At 53.2% G+C, this 18160-nt stretch overlaps 4 protein-coding genes and 3 non-coding genes across 10 annotated transcripts; 3 read left to right on the top strand and 4 right to left on the bottom strand.

Moving 5' to 3' along the window:
• Positions 1 to 48: 48 nt before the first annotated feature.
• Positions 49 to 6464, bottom strand: Tbl3 (transducin beta like 3). Of its 4 annotated transcripts, none has more exons than XM_076840438.2 (22): positions 6277 to 6464; positions 4536 to 4587; positions 4355 to 4450; positions 4222 to 4269; positions 3982 to 4123; positions 3810 to 3894; positions 3557 to 3727; positions 3383 to 3458; positions 3203 to 3296; positions 2939 to 3120; positions 2706 to 2847; positions 2559 to 2617; positions 2367 to 2470; positions 1792 to 1939; positions 1475 to 1705; positions 1330 to 1400; positions 1093 to 1249; positions 961 to 1019; positions 701 to 804; positions 535 to 606; positions 263 to 421; positions 49 to 187 (listed from the first exon to the last, which is right to left on the bottom strand). In XM_076840438.2, exons 1-22 carry the CDS (start codon positions 6315 to 6317, stop codon positions 78 to 80), a joined length of 2403 nt encoding a protein of 800 aa, XP_076696553.1. In that variant the 5' UTR covers positions 6318 to 6464; the 3' UTR covers positions 49 to 77. The 4 variants fall into 4 exon arrangements, with proteins under 4 accessions (XP_076696553.1, XP_076696554.1, XP_076962153.1 ...); XM_076840439.2 differs by having other exon boundaries at positions 6089 to 6464; XM_077106038.1 differs by having other exon boundaries at positions 5933 to 6464.
• Positions 6465 to 7432: 968 nt separating this feature from the next.
• Positions 7433 to 11088, bottom strand: Rnf151 (ring finger protein 151). The gene is given in 7 exon segments (XM_076840587.2): positions 7433 to 7628; positions 7630 to 8090; positions 8770 to 8866; positions 9149 to 9294; positions 9615 to 9773; positions 10604 to 10757; positions 10998 to 11088. Coding segments are annotated over 5 exon segments (744 nt in total). The 5' UTR covers positions 9618 to 9773; positions 10604 to 10757; positions 10998 to 11088; the 3' UTR covers positions 7433 to 7591.
• LOC143385536 (small nucleolar RNA ACA64) lies at positions 10826 to 10951 on the bottom strand. Its single transcript, XR_013089489.2, has one exon. It is a non-coding gene; the product is annotated as a small nucleolar RNA ACA64 (small nucleolar RNA).
• Positions 11089 to 11420: 332 nt separating the features above from the next.
• Positions 11421 to 13369, top strand: Rps2 (ribosomal protein S2). Its single transcript, XM_076840428.2, has 7 exons — positions 11421 to 11634; positions 11714 to 11803; positions 12027 to 12134; positions 12367 to 12540; positions 12621 to 12780; positions 13010 to 13101; positions 13244 to 13369. The coding sequence occupies exons 1-7, from the start codon at positions 11458 to 11460 to the stop codon at positions 13322 to 13324; spliced, it is 882 nt and encodes a 293-aa protein (XP_076696543.1). The 5' UTR covers positions 11421 to 11457; the 3' UTR covers positions 13325 to 13369.
• Positions 12171 to 12304, top strand: LOC143385519 (small nucleolar RNA SNORA64/SNORA10 family). The gene has a single exon (XR_013089474.2). It is a non-coding gene; the product is annotated as a small nucleolar RNA SNORA64/SNORA10 family (small nucleolar RNA).
• On the top strand, positions 12813 to 12944 carry LOC143385518 (small nucleolar RNA SNORA64/SNORA10 family). Its single transcript, XR_013089473.1, has one exon. It is a non-coding gene; the product is annotated as a small nucleolar RNA SNORA64/SNORA10 family (small nucleolar RNA).
• A 64-nt stretch (positions 13370 to 13433) lies between the features above and the next one.
• Ndufb10 (NADH:ubiquinone oxidoreductase subunit B10) lies at positions 13434 to 15768 on the bottom strand. The gene is made up of 4 exons (XM_076840429.1): positions 15528 to 15768; positions 13982 to 14120; positions 13672 to 13811; positions 13434 to 13587 (listed from the first exon to the last, which is right to left on the bottom strand). Exons 1-4 carry the CDS (start codon positions 15673 to 15675, stop codon positions 13484 to 13486), a joined length of 531 nt encoding a protein of 176 aa, XP_076696544.1. The 5' UTR covers positions 15676 to 15768; the 3' UTR covers positions 13434 to 13483.
• Positions 15769 to 18160: the final 2392 nt, after the last annotated feature.

The raw sequence follows: 18160 nt of genomic DNA on the forward strand, positions 1-18160 counted from the left end.
TCAAGGTTATAACCAGGGACCTTGGAAATGACAACTCAGATCCACAAGCAAGATAGAAAAGTACATCTTTATGTGTCTCAGAGGGCTGTGGGGGTAGCAGAGAGAGGGGATAGCTTCATGTTGTGCCATAGGAAGTCCAAGAAGGTGGCTGCCTGCAGAGTCCGGCTAAGCCTCTGAAAGTGCCGTTCTGGGGAGGACAGAAGGAGGTCAGAAGGTCCAGGCACCCACAAGACCACCCCTGGCCCTGGCCATGCCCACATACCAGTGTAGGGCAGTAGGGCCTCCAGTGCAGCACGTACGCCCTGGTAGGACAGCAGCTCTTCAGGGGGTTCGTGTTGCAGTAGCATACCCAACACAGCCTGGGCTTCATGGCAGTGCCGGGAGTTGGTGTTCCAGGTGACACAGAAGCGCAGCAGGGCCTCTGTGGGCATCAGGGACAGTCACACTCTGCCTCCCAAGCCATTCTACCCTGCCCTGCTCCTGCCACTGCCCAGCAGGCCACCCCCAACTGGCCCTTTCCTGCCTGCTCAGGACCTTTCTGGTCTCGCCTCAATCTCAGCATGGTGGCTTCCAACTTCTCACAGGCCTCAGGGTCTCTGCGGATGGCTATGGGAGGAGGACACTCAAGTTCCAAAAAGGGAATCAATAGTCATTGGAGTCCCATTTCCTGCCCCCTGTCCTTGAAGCAGCAGGTACTGACCCTGGATAACAGTTAGCACAGTATGGGGCCGATCCAGGGAGATGGCCAGGCCTAGAGCCCGCAGATACCGCTTCTCATGGAGCAGGTTGTCCAGCTCTTGCTGCCTGGTGGTGAAGGGAAGGACAGGGCCACTCAGGGACCTTGGCTGGGGCTGAAGGTGGAGTCAATAGGCATGGGCCTGAGTTCCCACTGGAGTGAACCCACCTAGCCTGTTTCCCTGTGCCACAGAGCAGGGGTGCTGGGACTGGATCCCTACTTACTTAACCACGTGTTCCTCCCGCTTGGCTTGCTCTTCCGCCTGTTGTGCCTCAGTCACATCCTGGGATCAGATGAGGGTCAGACAAGCCCCCAAGATGGCCCCCAGCCCACCCTTGCCCCTTAGGGCCCACAACCTTCCACAGAATGACACAGGAGTCGCTGGCCCCAGTGAGGGCGCGGTCATCCAGCTGGCTGCAGTGCAACCCCCAAACCTTGTCTTCATGGGCATCCAGTGTCTGCACACACTCGTTATTCTTGATAGTCCAAAGCTTCACAAGCCCGTCAGAACCACTGGGTTTGGGATTGGGAAGGGCTGACTGTAGGGGTCTGCCTACCACCCTGCCCCACCCCACCTGTGCCCAGTGTCTCACCTAGATAGCAGCTGTGTGCCTCGGCTCACAAAGGCTACCTTCAGTACTGAAGCATCATGCCCCTCAAATGTCTGTGGGGAGGTGCGGGAAGGATGTGAGGTTGCAACAGATGGGAGGGTCCAGGCTACCAGGGGACACTGCTTACCTTGAGACAGCTAAAATCCTGCAATGCCCAGAGCTTGATGGTGCCATCAGCTGAGGCTGTGGCTAGCACCTGGTCCATGGGTGAGAACTGGACACACCAGAGGCCACGCCGGTGGCCAGAGAATACACCCAGTAGCTGGCACTGTGGCAGAGCCCACAGCTTGGCTGTGCGGTCCTGAGAGCCTGTGGCCAGCAGCTTGTCATTGGGGGCGACAGCCACGCTGTTGATGTCCTGGTGAGAGAGCATGTGGCAGCAGCTCAGACCTCTACCATAGCAAGGGTTCAACCATGTCTCCACCCAGGGTCCAATGTGGTCACCTTGTCATGGCAGCGTTGGGTGGCCTGGGCCTGCAGGAGGATGGAGCTACCATCTGGGGCAATGCTCTTGGATAGCAGAGCTTCTGGGAGGGGCCATAACTTCACAGTACAGTCCTGGCTGCCTGTCACTAGGAAGGATTCCTTCAGCCTAGAGCCCAGCAGGGAGAGGAGAGACACCTAAGGCTGGACAGCACTGTCTGCCAGCACACCACAGGTCTGGCCTGCCACACCCAAGGCCCAGAGTAGAGGTGGTCCCAGGGCATTGCCCCAAATACCTCTAGTCCTCCCCTTGCAAATGGACCCCAGTCTTAAATGCTGGATCCCTTTCTCCACCTGAACCTCGTTCGTTCATTCTCCACTCACTCCCTCCTTGGTCCACTTTGTCCCAAGACTACTACTGAGAATTCCCTGCCCCTAACCTGGGGTTCTCTGGACCTGATCTCTATTCCACTTCTGGCATAGAATCTCAGAGTAAGGTCAAAGCCACCACCTTCCCCTCCCTGAAATGGAACCCCATTAGTAGGCCTGAGCCTCCATCTCCTCTAATATTCCTGGATCCAGCCCTGTCCCACTACCTGGAGCAGCAGATGGTGCCCACACTGTGTGTGTGCCCAGAGCCCTGGGCCACACAGGCCACCTGGCCAGCTTTGTTCATCCTCCAGACTCGGACACTTTGATCCTGGGATGGGAAGAGTTGAGGAAAGAAGCTGGGCCGTGGTCCTATTGCTTTGGCTTCCCCTGCACCTCCACATTTCAGGAGGCCTTACCTTGGCACAGCTGGCAAAGAGCCACCCCTTCCGGAAAACATCCAGGGCCAGGACAATGTCTGGTGGGAAGAGTGGTCAGAAGTCAATATGGCAAAAAGGCAGTAGGGTGAGGAGGCAATCAAACCCAGTATCATGAGCTCCACTTGCCTGTGTGGCCATGGAGGATCTGGCAGGCTGATGTCTGCAGCTCAAATACTTTTAGGCAAGGGCTATTGGAAGCTACAACAATGTGGGAGTCCTTGGGCCCAAGGAACCGGACATCCAATACCTCCTCGCTATAGCCAGCAAACTGTGGGAGGCAAGAACGTTAAGCTGGGACTTGTGTGGAGTGGAGAGCTGCTTGGTGTCTCCAGCCCTGGGCTCCAGGGGCAGGCACTCACCTGCTTCTGCAGCTGCAGGGACTGTGCCTCATAGAGTAGTAGGTTGTGGTCGGCAGTGACACTGAGGAGTAGACCAGCAGTGCGGGCCAGGGCACAGTGGGTCAGTTCCTGCCCAGGGCCTGGCAGCTGTGGTTGGGTGTATACACACTGCCCAGAAGAGGCCTCCCACACGCGCAGTGTGCCTGTGCAGTGGAAGAGGGGCTGCTATCAGTCTTGCAGGCCTCCCCTAGCTCTTGTGGTCAGCCTGTGGCCAGCCCCACACACCTTGGTCACCAGCAGTCAGGAAATGCAGGCCTGAATTCTTCATACCCAGTGTAGGAACTGGCTCCTCAGGCAACAGCACAGCAGCCTCCACACTCTGGGGATGAGCTGGGTCAAAGACTGCTGCCATTCCCCCATCAATCCCCTGTCCAACTCACTAGCCCTCTCTATAGGTACCCTCACCTCAAACACTGGCACAGTCCTTGTGGCCTTGCAGCTGTGAAGGTCCCAGAGAATGCAGATCTTGTCACGTCCAGAGCTGTGGAGAGAAAGCCCCTTTAGTTCCAGAGTCCATTCTCAGTTCCCACTGTCTTGAGCCCTCACTTCCTCCCAGGGCTTGCATGGTCTGCCACTGACCTGAGCATGGTATGGCCATCAGCACTAAAGGTCAGTGAGGTGACAGCACTGTAGTGGGCAGTTAGCACAGCCAGGCACGAGCGGTCCTGCAGTGACCACACGCGGATGGCAGCGTCTGCGGCTGAGGAGAAGAGCAGCAGGCGAGTGGGATCCGGGTGGAAGGCCACCAAACTGCAGGCAGGTGGGGGATGGGTGAGCTGTGCTGCCCAAAGGTGGTGCCTCTGTCCACCCACTCTCCACTGCCCCAACTCACTGCACAACTCCAGGAGAGCCCCGAAGGTGGTGTGTCCCATAGTGCCGTACGACATCCCAGACACGCACAGCCCCATCGCAACCACCTGCAGGAACATTTGAAGTAAGGGAGCTGGTGTGTCCAAAGCCCCTGCCCTGTGCCCTCTAGCCCACCTGCCCAGCTGAGGCCCTACCTGTGGCTAGCAGTGTGGAGGTGGGATCAAAGGCCATGGTTGCCACAGGAGCAGTGTGTACTGCCTTCCATAGGCGGGTAATGCTGCCCTCTCGCCAGGCCCACTGAGCCAGCAGCAGTGCCCGGCTGGCTGTCACCAGCACCTGGGGAATGTGCAGTTCAGCTGGCAGGTGAGCTTTCTGTCCAAATGCAATGTGGGAGGGAGGCCACAGAGCTCACTTCCCACCCCTGCCCCACGTGCCTCATCATCCGGGCTGAGATCAAAGGCAGTGATGTCTTCTTGGTCCTCCTGAGGGAAAGCACAAGAGCACACAGCACCATGAGAAAGGGCTGCCCCTTTTACCTCCCCCTCCCACCTGTTTACCTGCCCTTACCTGCTCCAGGCTCCTTAGTACAGCCCCTGAGGCCACATCCAGGATGTTGACTCTGGTACCACAGATGCAGAAGAGGTGCTGGCCAGGCTGGTCCAGCTGGACACAGGGGTCTCAATCAAGGCAATGCTGGGCACCTGTTGCCTGCCCCATCCACCACCCCACCCGTCCCTGGAGCTGGTACCTGTACTTTCCCGCCCTTGTAGAAAGGTTCCATCTTGCGCTCAATAGCATAGCTGGAAAGAGAACCAGGTGAGTAAAGAACTGCCACCCCCTTAGCCCCCAGTGCCTAGCCCTGTGCTGGGTGCTGTCCCAAACCCCTTCCCTTGTGGAACTCCTGGGCATCTTTCTGTGGGTGGGTGTTCCTACCCCTGTGTTACAGATAGGTTGAGACCCAGCGCTGATTAGTGATCCATATGGGGTCCTGCAGCATGGAGAGGTGGGCCTGACTCAGGTGAATGCAACTAGGCAGCCCAGTCTCCTAAGTAGGGGCCTTAGGGGTCCCCTGTGGGTTGTAGGACCTAGGGTGCCACCTCTCCAGTCTTCACTCCTGAAGTTCAGCACACCCCTTCTCCATCCTGGATCCCTCCTGTAGGTCCAGCCTCACCTGATCTCACTCTCCAGGCAGGTATCACTTCTGTGACCTCGCTCATGCTGTCTTCTTCTTTCCCTCTCTACGGCCTCCTCCCTCTCTAGGGCCTCCACCCTGGTCCAAGGTATTGCAGACTCCCCTGGATAGCAGTTCCAGTCTCTTTTCTGGGCACCCTACCTACTCTCTCAATCATGCTGCCAGTTATTCTTGCATCCCTGTAGCACTGGGAGAACTGATCCCAGGGGCACTCTACCACTAAGCTACATCCCCAGCCCTTTTTATTGAGACAGGGTCTCCCTGAGTTACTTGTGATCCTCCTGCTTCAGCCTCCTGAATTGGTGGCCACCATGCCCTGATGCCAGTTGTTGTTGTTGTCATCATCATCATCATCATTTTTGGAATTGGGGATTGAACCCAGAGTCCACCACTTTTTATTTTTGAGACAGGGTCTCACTAAGTTGCTCAGAACCTTGATAAGTTGCTGAAGCTGGCCTCAAACTTCCAATCCTCCTGTCTCAGCCTTCCAAGTCTACCACTGTGTCTGGTGATACGTTATTTTTTAGAACAACCGATTATGTCACAGCCCTACTTAAAACCTTTTTCTTTACATGTTTCCAAACCTTGCTCCTGCAAACTTTTCCTCTCACAGTCCACACTGCTGTCTCATTCTCCTGGCCCAGCCCTTGGGACAGGTCCTCTGCTTCTTGCATATGACCAGGGTCCCCCCAGATTCCAACACGCAGCTAAATTCCCTTCTGGGAAGCCAGCTTGACAAGATGGAACCAATCCTATTCTCTGAACCCAGATATCCCCCAACAGAAGTGCTGCCAACACAGCCTTTCCTTTGCTGGTGCTTGTCACAACTCAATCCTGAGGCACGGATGGAAATGATCTGTGCCTTGAAGCTGTGTTTCCCCAGATGTGCAGCACAAGCTGGGGAACTGAATGAGAACCGGACTCAGGGACCCCGGCACCGCGGACCCACCCACCTCCTGTCTTCCGGCTCCGGGGAGAAGCCGGACCACAGGTGGTTCCCGTCTTCCGTGACCACTCGGCCCTGCGCCGACAGGCGCTCAGCTTGCCCCTTCCCCGCGGGGCGCCTCGTCCCCACTCCACGCCCCTGAAACTGGCTCCTCTTTAGATACCCGACGCTCGCTGCGCCGGGTCTGCCGCCCTTCCCCATGGCAGGCGGTGCCGACCGTCCTGCTGCTACCACCGCAGCCTGGCCCGCGACTCCACAGGCAGGGTGCCTCTCCGACCCGAACGCGCGCTCGGCCCGCCGTGGACGCTTCCGTTACTCCGGCAGCGAACCGGTCTCCCGCGCTGGGCTTACTTCGCCTTGAAGCGGCTCACTCCGGACGCGGCCTCAGCCATGTCGCCGCCGTCCCTGCCGCCAGGACCCGCCGCCGCCGCGTGAGGGAGACCGGCGCGCCACTCCTCACTCCCGTCGCGCTGCTGATGGTGTCACCGTCCGCGACTACTGTGACGCCATCAGCACAGGGCACCAGATGCCATCTTTGCCGTGGGCAGTAGCTGCTGCTGCTGCGTCCGGAAACGGAAGCCGGCGAATTTCCGGTCTAAAGGGTGGAGTGTGGAGGGGCGCAGCCCCGGCAAAGGAAATAGGTAGTGTGCTCCGGTTGCCCGTGACGTTGCCTATTTATGGAAGTTTATTTTTTGGTATTGAGGACTAAGAAACTTCCATGGCGTGGGCGCGGTGGCACATGCTTGTAATCTCAGCGACTCAGGCAGAGGCAGAGGCAGGAGGATCGCAAGTTGGAGACCAGCCTGAGCAACTTAGCGAGTGGGGCAGGCATTTCAAAGTGTTTCCTCCCCTTTTTTTTTTGGATAGAGCCAGAGCCAAGAGCCAGTTTCTGCACTGTGGACTCAATCCATATAAGTGCTTCGGATAAACGCACTAATTGGGTAATTCCAGAGACATTCAAATATTTATTGAGTACCTTCTGTATGCAAAACACTGCCTTAGGCCCTTGGAGACCCCAGGAAGAAAAATTTTCTGCTCTGCAGTAGCTCTCCAGTGGGCCGCAGTGGGGGCAAGAGCTGGTCTGGGAAGAAGGGGATAATTACACCAGTTTAAAGGCTAGGGTTTTGCAAACGTAGGTTAGCAAGGGATTAGGCAGAGGGCAGAAGTGCAGTTTTAAATGGGGGCAGTGCAGAAGGCTTCATTGAGAAGGGGGCACCGGAGCAATTGAAGTTTTTTTGGAGATCGTGTTTCGGACAGAGGGACAGCCACTGCTTAGGGGTGCAGAGGTCAGTGTGGCTAAGGGAGCCATTGCACAGGAGACTGGTGCTAGGGATTGAATCCAGGGCCTCCCGACGCTAGTTCACTGAGCTATATCTCCAACCCCAGAGGATATTCTTAAAGGACTGGAGTGCAGAGAGGGTGCAGGTCCTCCTGAGCTACTGAGGAACTGGCTTTTACTGAGTTAACCATTTTGAGCCATTCATGCTACAGGCTACAAAACTGGTAAAACAAATTGATAGGAAGCAACTGGAGTTGAGATTGGGAGAAGAGACATTTAGAGAAAAGAAATAGACGAACTAAGAGTAAGAGGGCCTGGGGAATGGGCACAGGGTATGAGGCTAGCAGGCACAGAGGCGGTGAGATAGGCCCGGCCTGGGCTCAGCATTTATTTGCCCTTGTATTTACAAGGCACGCTGGCCCTGTGACCCCCACACCTCAGCGTCAGTACTGCCCACTGGGGTGGTCTCAGCCTCCTGCACAGTGCCCAGGAGCAGGGCATCATCCTCCTCCAGGAAGTTGCCTAGCTGGGCCAGTTGCCGGCGGATGAGGTTGGTGGTGCGGTGCACCCGGCGCACACGCCGCAGCAGACTTAGCAGCAGAGTCCGGCTGCGCTCCTGGCGCTCGCTCCAGGCCTCGCGTAGTTCTCGGTAGCAATTGTGGCGTGCACGTTCAGCTGGGCCCAGGGTGGCCCCGCAGCCCAAGAGGCAAAGCTGCTCACCACCTTGCTGGCAGTGCTGCTGGTGCTCAGCCAGGTCCCCACGTGGCACTCGCGCAGAGCAACCCTCGTTGGGGCAGGCCATCAGCTCAAAGGGGCATGAGTCCTGATGCCCCTTGCGATGGGCCAGGGGGCATGTCACCAAACAGCCAGCCTCAGCGTTCTTGCACTGGGGATATGAGAGACCTCCATGTGAGCGAACCTAGCTGGGCCCTGCCAGACCAGGCCAGGCTGGGAATTTGCCAGCTGGCTCTTCCCTGGCCCCCACCCTCTCCTCCCATTTGGTATCTGACAATTGACCAAGAACCAGGAGACTAGGAACCTCCCAAGCTTTTCTGCTTCCAGAACAGATGGGTAGGTGGGAAGAACTTCGGTGTTTAGAGAAGGGCCATAGGCCCGAGTCTTGAACAGGGACCTGTATAGCTGGGTTAGTCTGGTATGTTTGCCACACTTTTTGTTTTGTGTGGGTGGTAGTGGTGCTGGGGTTTGAACCCAGGCTTCGCATATGCTGAGGAAGCACTCTAATACTGAGCTACATTCCCAACCCGGGGCATTTTTTTTTTTTTTAAACCTTGGTTTCCTCATCTGTAAAATCAGGGGTTGGAGACTAAAGCCCATACACCTGGCACTTCACTGAAAATTCTCTAGAATCCCCATTTTATAGTTGAGGCTCCAAGGGCTCAGAAAAGTTAAGTAAATTGCCGAAGACCACACAGGTAAGTAGTATATGACTCAAACTTAACCAGGTCTGCTGATGCCTGGGCTGCACTTGGTTTTCTTTGAAGATGGCATGTTTGGCCCTGGCTTTGCCCCACCCAAGGGTGATGGGAGTGGGTACTTTGAGCTACCTTGACTTCTAGGCGGCCAATGGTTTTCCGGAGTTTATTCACATGGACCATCTTTTTCCTTTTCACCTCTTTCCTGCAGCATGGACAGGTGTTTTGTCTGGAAAGAGGCAAGTATGTGTGAGGTGAGAAGGAAGCAGAGTGACATGACCGTAGGGACAGATTTTCAAGGGGTGACCCAAATGGTCTCTCTAGCTGGAAGAGGTATAAGGGGGTCCACAAGGCTGGGACCTGTTAACACTACAGGGTTAGGAGACCCACACATTTTAGCATCTTGTGGCTACTGGAACCCAGTGTTCAGCAGAATTAGAAAAGTCTGGGCTCTGGACCACAGGAGTGGCTTCACACCTGCCCCCCCAGTCCCTTGGGTTCCCAGTGGCACCTGGCTAGCCACCGGAGGATGCACTTTTTGCAGAAGATGTGGCTACATGGCAACCTTACTGGCCTCTTGAGAACCCCATGGCAGACGGAGCACAGGAAGTTGCAGTCGGGAGGGCTGGCAAAGAGGTTGAGATCATACCCGCCACTCTGCAAAGGTCAAACCTGTATCAGAGCCTGGCAGGCACCAGGTTCTGGCCCCCACTCCACATACCCAAGTGTTTGGGTGGGGAGGTAGGCCACATGAGAACTCTCTTCATGTAGAAGACAGCCATGAGGGTCAAGGTTTCCCCAGGACCACCAATCCCTAGCTGGAGAAGCAGAGATGGCTCTAAGTTTGACCCAGAAGTTTCCTCATTCCTTGTAGGGGCTGTAACCCACTGCCCAGCATTTCTGATTGAGGAATGGGGTCAATCCCTGATAGCTTGGCATAAATCTTAGGGCTGGAAAAATGAGGGCCTTAGGCTTACCATGATCTGTATCTGGACGGCAGCTCCACTGATGCCCGGGGCTTGGGAGCCTCCATTTCACAGCAGGTGTGGGCCGACATCACAGTGGCATTGTTCAGCTCAGGCCAATCAAAACTCTGGTCTAGAGCTGAGGCTGTGGCTCAGTGGTAGAGCGCTTGCCTAGCATGTAAGGCACTGCGTTTGATTCTCAGCACCATATTATGAATAAGTAAGATAAAGGTACTGTGTCCATCTACAACTAAACATATACAAAAAACCCAAAACCAACTCTGGTCCAGGGCCTGCTGGGAAAGCAAGTAGCCCTGTACTGCCCAAAGTGAATGTAAACACTAGGGCAGCCCTAACTCAGGTGTGGACACCCACTGACCCGCTATGTTGGTCGAGGCTGACATCTGGTCCCAGAGCAGGTTTGCATAGAGAACCTAGACTCTAATTTAGAGTTGTTTCGGGCTGGGGATGTGGCTCAAGTGGTAGCGCGCTCGCCTGGCATGCGTGCGGCCTGGGTTCAATTCTCAGCACCACGTACAAACAAAGATGTTTAGTTCGATAACTAAAAAATAAATATAAAAAATTCTCTCTCCTCTCTCTTAAAAAAAAAAAAAAAAAAGAGTCGTTTCCCCAAGGTCAGTAGGATCACAGGGACAGCTGCACCTTTCTTAGATTGTGCTGCCCAGGCACTGAGAACTCCAAAAGCTTAGGGTCTTCAGATGTTGATCAATTGGTTCTCCATAGCATTGAGAACTAAATCACTGGGAACCAGCTAGGTCCCTTCCAGTGTTTATCATCTGTGCAGACCTGAAAAAAGACCTAGAGATACATGCTCATGTAGGTAGGTTGAGCACCACTGTTAAGGATTGATAAATTCACTCCACTGCACAGGCAGACAGACCAGGAGTCCCAATCAGGCTGACACTTAAGAATCACGTGCCTAAGCCCTCCATTTGTGGTATCCGAAAGCAGTCTGGCTAGCCCGGGAAGAAACGCACTACCAGGGCTCGATTTTCCGGCAGGTAGGAGACCTCAAGAACGTCCACACATCCCGAGTTAAACAGCTTTATTTGAAACGCTGGGACCACCGATCTCTCCCACGACCCCCCAAGGTCCTGGCGGTGTCGGCCTCAAGTTCTCCGGGAGATCCGTGTCCTGCGGAGAGAGAAGTTGGGGTCAGGGATGATTGGCCAGGGATATAACCGCGCGAGTAGCCGCAGCGGGGATGTCGGGGCCTGGGTTTCGCCTTCCCACATTAGTAGTGGGCGGCGAGCTGAGGCCCCTGGAGGCTCTGGGCGCCGAATCTCATCCACGGCTACCGCCAGCGCCGAGGGTGATTTTCAACCAACGCCGGTCTCTCGGCTACCTGCGGACAGGCGAGCAAATCGGACCTACCAAAACGAAAGAAAGCACACACTCCCGGCATCGGCGAAAGGCCGAGGGACGGAGGCGCATGCCTTTATACCAGTCCGCCCAGCCGCCTGCCGCGCATGCCCGGGTCGCGGCAAGAGCCGATGCGCAGGCGCACGCAGAGTGCGGCGAGGGCGGGGCGCCGCGGAGCCAATCGTAGTCGCCTCGCGGTGCTAGGGCCACTCGAGGCGAGGCTCCCGAGATCTCGCGGTTTTTGGCCTGCTATAAAAGCGCCTTCCGAGACGGGTTCTTTCTTCTTCCCTGGAAAAACACGTGAGTAGTTTTGTTAGCTATGGCGGGACGCGGCAATCCGCGAACATCGGATGGCCGGGGCCGAGCCCTCACGATCGCATCTTCAGATGCGATGCACCGTGTCTGGATTTCCCACGCCGCTACAGAGGCAACTCCCCGCTAATTGGCTGGTTCTTGTCTCTTGGTGCAGCAAATGGCGGATGACGCCGGTGCAGCGGGAGGTCCCGGAGGTCCCGGGGGCCCCGGAATGGGTGGCCGCGGCGGCTTCCGCGGAGGCTTCGGCAGCGGTCTCCGAGGCCGCGGCCGCGGCCGTGGACGGGGCCGGGGCCGTGGCCGCGGTGCTCGTGGAGGCAAGGCCGAAGACAAGGAGGTAGGCCCGGGCGGCGGGCGGGGCGCGTTTGGGGACGGCGCCGAGAAGGTATCCCTGTTGACTGGCACCTTCCTCGCAGTGGATCCCGGTCACCAAGCTGGGCCGCCTGGTCAAGGACATGAAGATCAAGTCCCTGGAGGAGATCTATCTTTTCTCTTTGCCCATCAAGGTATTGCGCTGAATGACCAACCTCCCAGAGCTTAATTTGGTAGGGGCTGGGAGAGTTGCACTTTGAGCCTGTGGTTGCGCTTCTTTGGGTGTCCACCTTTGACGTGGGTTATGGCCGGAGGTGAGGTGGCTTCGCTTTTATAGGAAAGGATGCCATCTCGGACTTGGAATCTAGATGAATCAAGGGCTAAACACTCAACTTTTGCACAACGGTTCTTTTGTAGGAGTCTGAGATCATTGACTTTTTCTTGGGGGCATCACTCAAGGATGAGGTTTTGAAGATCATGCCTGTACAGAAACAGACTCGTGCTGGCCAGCGAACCAGATTCAAGGTATCAGGGTTGTCATGCACTTGGCTGTTGGGCAAAACTCTCCCCACTCTGCATGGTCACACTAAGTTTTGCCCGTGTGACTTTCGTACAGGGGAGAGAGAGGAAAGAGCCCCTCTGGACCTTGGATTGGCCTCACAGTAGCCTTTTCTTCCTTGAGAGGCACAACAGGACCTAGGTAGTGTGTATGGATGTTGTGGAGAATCACCAGCCGCCTAACATAGTTTTTTCCCAGGCATTTGTAGCTATTGGGGACTACAACGGTCATGTTGGACTCGGAGTAAAATGCTCCAAGGAGGTAGCAACTGCTATCCGAGGGGCCATCATCCTGGCCAAGCTCTCCATCGTTCCTGTGCGGAGAGGCTATTGGGGAAACAAGATTGGCAAGCCTCACACTGTCCCTTGCAAGGTAAGCTGTGATGGTTATTGATGGGCCTGGGTGGAGCATATTTTCCCTCTGGCCCTGTTACGTAATTCTGCTTTTCTTAGGTGACAGGACGTTGTGGTTCTGTGCTGGTACGGCTCATCCCTGCCCCCAGAGGTACTGGCATTGTCTCAGCTCCTGTACCCAAGAAGCTACTGATGATGGCTGGTATTGATGACTGCTACACTTCTGCCAGGGGCTGCACTGCCACCTTGGGCAATTTTGGTAGGTGGCCCCCAAAGGAATCAGCAGTGAACCCTCTCTCAGCTCCGCTGAATCACAGGTGCAGTGTGTGCTTGGCGTTTTTTAAGGGAGAGAGAGGAAGGCCCTCCTAATGCACGACAGATCTGCCCCTAAGTGGCCTCTCTGTTCCTAGGAGTGCAACAGCTTCTGTAGGGGGTGGAGGGCTTCTCTGCTATCAGCCACTAACCCTCTTCTGTTGTTTGTTTTGAAGCCAAGGCCACCTTTGATGCCATCTCCAAGACATACAGCTATTTGACCCCTGATCTCTGGAAAGAGACTGTGTTCACCAAGTCTCCTTATCAGGTATTTCTGGTCTAGCTAATGAGATTTTACTGTTCTTACATCATGGCCCACCTTATCAACAGGTTTTTTGGACGGACAGAAACACCTTAATTTTGTAGGAGAATGGTGTTCCCACTACATAACTGTTGATTTTTCTTTGTAGGAATTCACTGACCATCTTGTGAAAACCCATACCAGAGTCTCTGTACAGAGGACCCAGGCTCCAGCTGTGGCTACAACATAGGGTTTTTATACAAAAATAATAAAATGAATGAAACCCATTAATAAATGGTTCTGTCTTCCATATAAACTGGTAGCTGGAATTTCGAAGGGGATAATGACACCACCAGAAGTAGAGTTAAATCACTTTATTTCAGCAATGCAGCAAGCAAGTTAGGAGGCCTCAGGCAGCAGCAGCCTCCTTAGCAGCTTTTCTCTCTGCCAACATTCTCTGCTTCTGCTTTGCCAGGCACTTTCTGGCAGAATAATGGGCTCCCAGGTCATGATCTGAGAAGGAGATGGTGGATGGATTGGCTAATAAGTTGGGTAAGAAAAAAACAAGCAAAAAAGGGTGGGCAGGGCTCAACTTACAGCGGTCCTGGTAGGCCTTGGCCACCTGGGCAAACTGTTCCAATTCCATGGCACAGTTCTGTTTGTAGCTCTCTCCTTCCCTCTGCTGACAGGCCTTAAGCCTCTCCTGGATGATGTTCACAATTTCTTGATCAACTTTGCTAAAAAGGAGCAAGTACCCAAAGGATTGAGTGAAAGCCTTGTCTTCAAAATCTGAGCCAACCCCAAGAGATCTACCACTGGATGAGGCCATCCCAAGGAATTCCCAGGAAATGATGGGACAGTAGGAAGTGGTCTTGTACTTTCTCAACATTCCCTGCTATACACTTACTAGTCCCTTCTCCATTGCATTTCCGCCTCAAAAATGCACAGGATATCCTTCTCCTTGCACTCTGTGATGTCTGGCACTCGGCGGTATTGCCGGTGGTAGTAATAATACCTGTTCTTGGCATGCTGCTGCTCTATAAACTCTGTAGAAAGGAAACCAGATAATTGTCAGTTTAGATAGATAGGTGAAGGTATTTACAGTGGTGATATCTCCAGTTGCATTATCACAGGTTATGACCAGAGCAACCCTTTGTCTTCACCAATGAGACTGAACAAGGCAGGATTCAGAACCCAGTTCTACAAGTCCACCTGTCCCACAGCCCAGGAACCCCACTCTAGGCAAGAAGGCACCAACAGAACTCCTGCAATGACCTAAAGTTTCCACTGGTAGCTTCAACCAGCAGGACTAAACAGTTCATGCATCCAGGAATAAAAAACACCAGGTGCTTAGTGAAACCTTGTCTAAAAAGAAAGTGCTGAGAATGCAGCTCAGTGGTTAAGGGCCCCTGGGTTCAGTCCTTGAGTCCCCAAAACAAACCACGGGCAACATAGCAAGACCTCTTTGCCTTAAAAACAAATAACCTGGGGCTGGGGTTGTGGCTCAGCCTAGAGCACCTGCCTAGCACGTGCAAGGCCCTGGGTTCGATCCTTAGCACCACATAAAAATTGTAGTTGTCCAACTACAACTAAAAAAATATGTATATATATAATTTAAAATTAAATAACCTGCTGGGAATGGTGGTGCACACCTGTAATCCCAGGGACTTGGGAGGCGGAGGCAGTAGGATCACAAGTTCAAAGCCAGCCTCATCAACTAGGCGAGGCCCCATGCAAGTTAGCAAGATTCTGTCTCAAAACAGGGGCTGGGGATGTGGCTCAGTGGTAAAACGCCCCTGGGTTAAATCCCCAATTCCAAATAAACACACAACCCCCAAACCAGTAATCCCCAGAACTTGGAAGACCGTGATATAGGAAAAAAAAAAAAAAAAAAGAAAACCCACTTGAGTATGCTATGTACCTCAAATGTCTTATGGTTGAACGAATGAGCTGCTTAATTGTAACAAGGCAGAGCAAGCGCTTGCTGCTGACCAGAGGGCTGGCAAACAGGACCACAAAGAGTTGCATGAAACATTTTCTAATTAGGACCAGAGATAGTGAATTTGGGCATTTCAGCCATTACACTACAACCAGTTGTCACTTGCATTGCAGGGGCCTGGGATTATAACAGGCCCAAAGACTTAGTTGATTGCGAGAGCAAGCACCCCCCCCACACACACACACCCCGGTTTATGACGGAGACCAGAGACTAAGGGAGCCTCTCAAGCGGCGGAGGCGGAGAGCAAAGAGGGGTCCTGGTATAGAAGGCACAGGGCGCAGCCAAGGGAGTGGCGTCCCGGGGAAAGGTGGAGCGACCCGGGGGGCGGGGGCGGGGGAGGTCCCGGGGAATGGTCCGCCAAGTAGTGGGGAAGCCAAAGGAGGCGGCGGAGCTCGGGGACCTCGGGTATGGGGCACCGGGGTCCCCGCGAGCAGGCAGAACCCCGAGCTCGTACCTCTCACGAGGGTCACGGGCCGGTCCACCAGGAGGTCGAAGGCCTTCGTGAAGTAGGTGATGGGGTTGGGCAGCGAGGTTTGCGGGGAGGGCGCCGGCGTGCGGCGCGGGGGGTCGGGGTACACGTCCTTGTCCCAGGTGTCGGGCATGGCGCACAGGACTCCGCTAGCTGGGTGCCGGGTACAGATAACCCTGCGGAGGTCGTCGGGGCAAATACGCCTGCGCGGGGCGCCGTGGAACGATGCTGCGCCTGCGCGCAGGGCGACCACTGCGCCTGCGCGGGACGAGCACCACATGTTGTGGTTGGCCGCGGGCGCCCCCACGTGGGGTCTGGAGCCATCGCTCCCGAGGCAGGCAGAGAGCAACAAACTCAAAGAAATGATTTCTCCCGAACCTACTGCAGGCTAGACTTGGTGCTAGCAACGAGGTGAACACGACCTGGCTTTTATGGAGAACATCGACTGGTAGAACACACACAACAAATAATTCAAGAAATCGACAAAGAGTATAAAAAGTCTTGATCCTCCAGGAATCTTTTCTGGATTGCCCAGTCCCTATCAACCTTCTCTGGGCTCTGCTGTCTTTGTCCCTCAAGAATGGACTGGTGACAGTGAGTTTGGGGATCTCCCTGGGGCAGAGCAGGAGGAATGAGTTGTCCCCCAGCCCAACCCATAGAGATTGGGGCTCCCATCATGGGCACAGGGCACTCTGGCCTATGGCAGCTGGTTCCATGTCAGCTCTGAGCACTGTAGTGCCCCATGACCATGGTGGCACTGACCAGAGCCACCATGGCCTTATATGTAATGTGCACACCTGGCTGGCTATTCAGGCAGGGTGCTAGTCATCTCCTGTCCAGAGGCAGGGGCCAGGGACATGGAGCCAGCAGCTAGGGACCCACAGAATCTAGAATTGGAAATGTTAAATCTTCAGATTATGAACTCTTAGAAACACAGACATTCCGACCCAAAGACTGTATTTTGGTAGCATGCTAGAATATTGGCATCTAGTGATGCAAAATTCACATTCTCTTAGGGACATCTTACACCTAGAGAACTTTGTGATTCTGCAGCTAAAGAACTTTATAATGGGGTTGGGAATGTGGCTCAAGCAGTAGCACGCTCGCCTGGCATGCACAGGGTGCTGGGTTCGATCCTCAGCACCACATAAAAAAATAAAATAAAATAAAGATGTGGTATCCACCAAAAAACTAATAAATAAATAAATATTTTAAAAAAAGAACTTTATAATGATAGCCAGGCATGGTGGTGTGCATACCTGAAATCCCAGCAATTTGGGAGATTGAGGCAGGGGGATCGAAAGTTCTAGGCCAATCTCATCAACTTAGTGAGATGCTATCTCATAATAAATAGTAGAAAGGACTGGGGATGTAGCTCAGGGATAAGGTACCCCTGGGTTCAATTCCCAGAAGAACTTTATGACCATAGAATCTTGAAATTGGAAAATAAGGTAGCCAGGTGCAATGGCACACACCTGTAGTCCCAACTACTTAGGAGTTAGGCTGGAGGATCACTTGACAGCATAGTGGGACCCTGTCTCAAAAAGGAAAAAAAAACAACAAAAAATACCTCCTCAAAAAAGAAATTATTTAAATATCAACCTCTTTTCATTCAAAACTTTCTTTTTTCCCAGTACCCAAGGTGCTCTACCACTGAACTATGTCCCAGCCCTTTCCATATTTTTGAGAAAAGGTCTCAGTTACCCAGGCTGGCCTCTAATTTATGATCCTCCTGCCTCAGCCTCCCTAGGATCACAGGTGTGCACAATCACCCCCAGCAGGAAACTTTATCTTTTTTTTAATGGACATATTTTATTTAAAAATACATATAATATTACTTGTTTGAAATTTTAATAAAATTTGTAAATAATTACTATGCTGTTTTTGGCTGTTTGAATCAATTACAGTTCTACAAATAAAAGCTAAACTGCTCATTAAAATAATAAAGAAAATGAATAGAACTTATGAAATAAACTAATCAGTTGGAGAATAAGGACTAAAACTGTATTTCCCCCCCATGTTATTTAATATAATGTTAAAGTCTGTAAGCTCTTGGGAACATTCATGTGGAATCATTCTATTCAAGGTGAAAGGGACAATAGATATTTTTCCAGGGAACAAAAAGATTCAGATGGGGGCTGGGGATGTGGCTCAATCGGTAGTGCGCTCGCCTGGCATGCATGCAGCCTGGGTTCGATCCTCAGCACCACATATATACAAACAAAGATGTTGTGTCCGCCAAAAACTGAAAAATAAATATTAAAAAAAAGATTCAGATGGTGTAAAAGAGGAGAAAGGAGGTGGCAGGAAAGTATTTAAATACTTAAATATTAAAATACTTCTTATGCACAAGGAATTAGGGATTTTCCATACAGCTCTAAGGAAGTGGTACTCAGCCTTAGTTTACATGATTAACTTTATGTGTCATTTTTGATTGGTTTAAGGGATGCTCAGATAGCTGGTAAGGAATCTCTATCTTGATGGGCATGTGGTCAACCCTCCCTGTCCACCTCTTGCACCCCTATGTCCAGCTCAGTCTTAATAGCCCTCAGGACAGGAAACCTAAAAACTGTCAACAATCTAGGCTCTTCTTAGAGGAGCTCCCAACTAAGGTATGT

This window comes from Callospermophilus lateralis, chromosome 19, assembly GCF_048772815.1.
Source record: "Callospermophilus lateralis isolate mCalLat2 chromosome 19, mCalLat2.hap1, whole genome shotgun sequence".
In the NCBI taxonomy this organism is placed as follows: Eukaryota; Metazoa; Chordata; class Mammalia; order Rodentia; family Sciuridae; genus Callospermophilus; species Callospermophilus lateralis.

What these genes read in the sequence shown, in the direction of transcription:
- Rps2 (XM_076840428.2), top strand. Translation starts at nt 11,458, where the DNA reads ATGGCGGATGACGCCGGTGCAGCGGGAGGTCCCGGAGGTCCCGGGGGC. An exon ending in TTTTCTCTTTGCCCATCAAG is followed by an intron (nt 11,804 to 12,026) that starts GTATTGCGCTGA and finishes GTTCTTTTGTAG; the next exon opens with GAGTCTGAGATCATTGACTT. An exon ending in CTCACACTGTCCCTTGCAAG is followed by an intron (nt 12,541 to 12,620) that starts GTAAGCTGTGAT and finishes TGCTTTTCTTAG; the next exon opens with GTGACAGGACGTTGTGGTTC.
- Ndufb10 (XM_076840429.1), bottom strand. Translation starts at nt 15,675, where the DNA reads ATGCCCGACACCTGGGACAAGGACGTGTACCCCGACCCCCCGCGCCGC. An exon ending in ATGCAATGGAGAAGGGACTA is followed by an intron (nt 13,812 to 13,981) that starts GTAAGTGTATAG and finishes GCTCCTTTTTAG; the next exon opens with CAAAGTTGATCAAGAAATTG. An exon ending in CAAGGCCTACCAGGACCGCT is followed by an intron (nt 13,588 to 13,671) that starts GTAAGTTGAGCC and finishes TCTCCTTCTCAG; the next exon opens with ATCATGACCTGGGAGCCCAT.
- Tbl3 (XM_077106038.1), bottom strand. Translation starts at nt 6,126, where the DNA reads ATGGGGAAGGGCGGCAGACCCGGCGCAGCGAGCGTCGGGTATCTAAAG. An exon ending in GGCACACAGCTGCTATCTAG is followed by an intron (nt 1,250 to 1,329) that starts GTGAGACACTGG and finishes TCCCAAACCCAG; the next exon opens with TGGTTCTGACGGGCTTGTGA. An exon ending in ATTGAGGCGAGACCAGAAAG is followed by an intron (nt 422 to 534) that starts GTCCTGAGCAGG and finishes TGATGCCCACAG; the next exon opens with AGGCCCTGCTGCGCTTCTGT.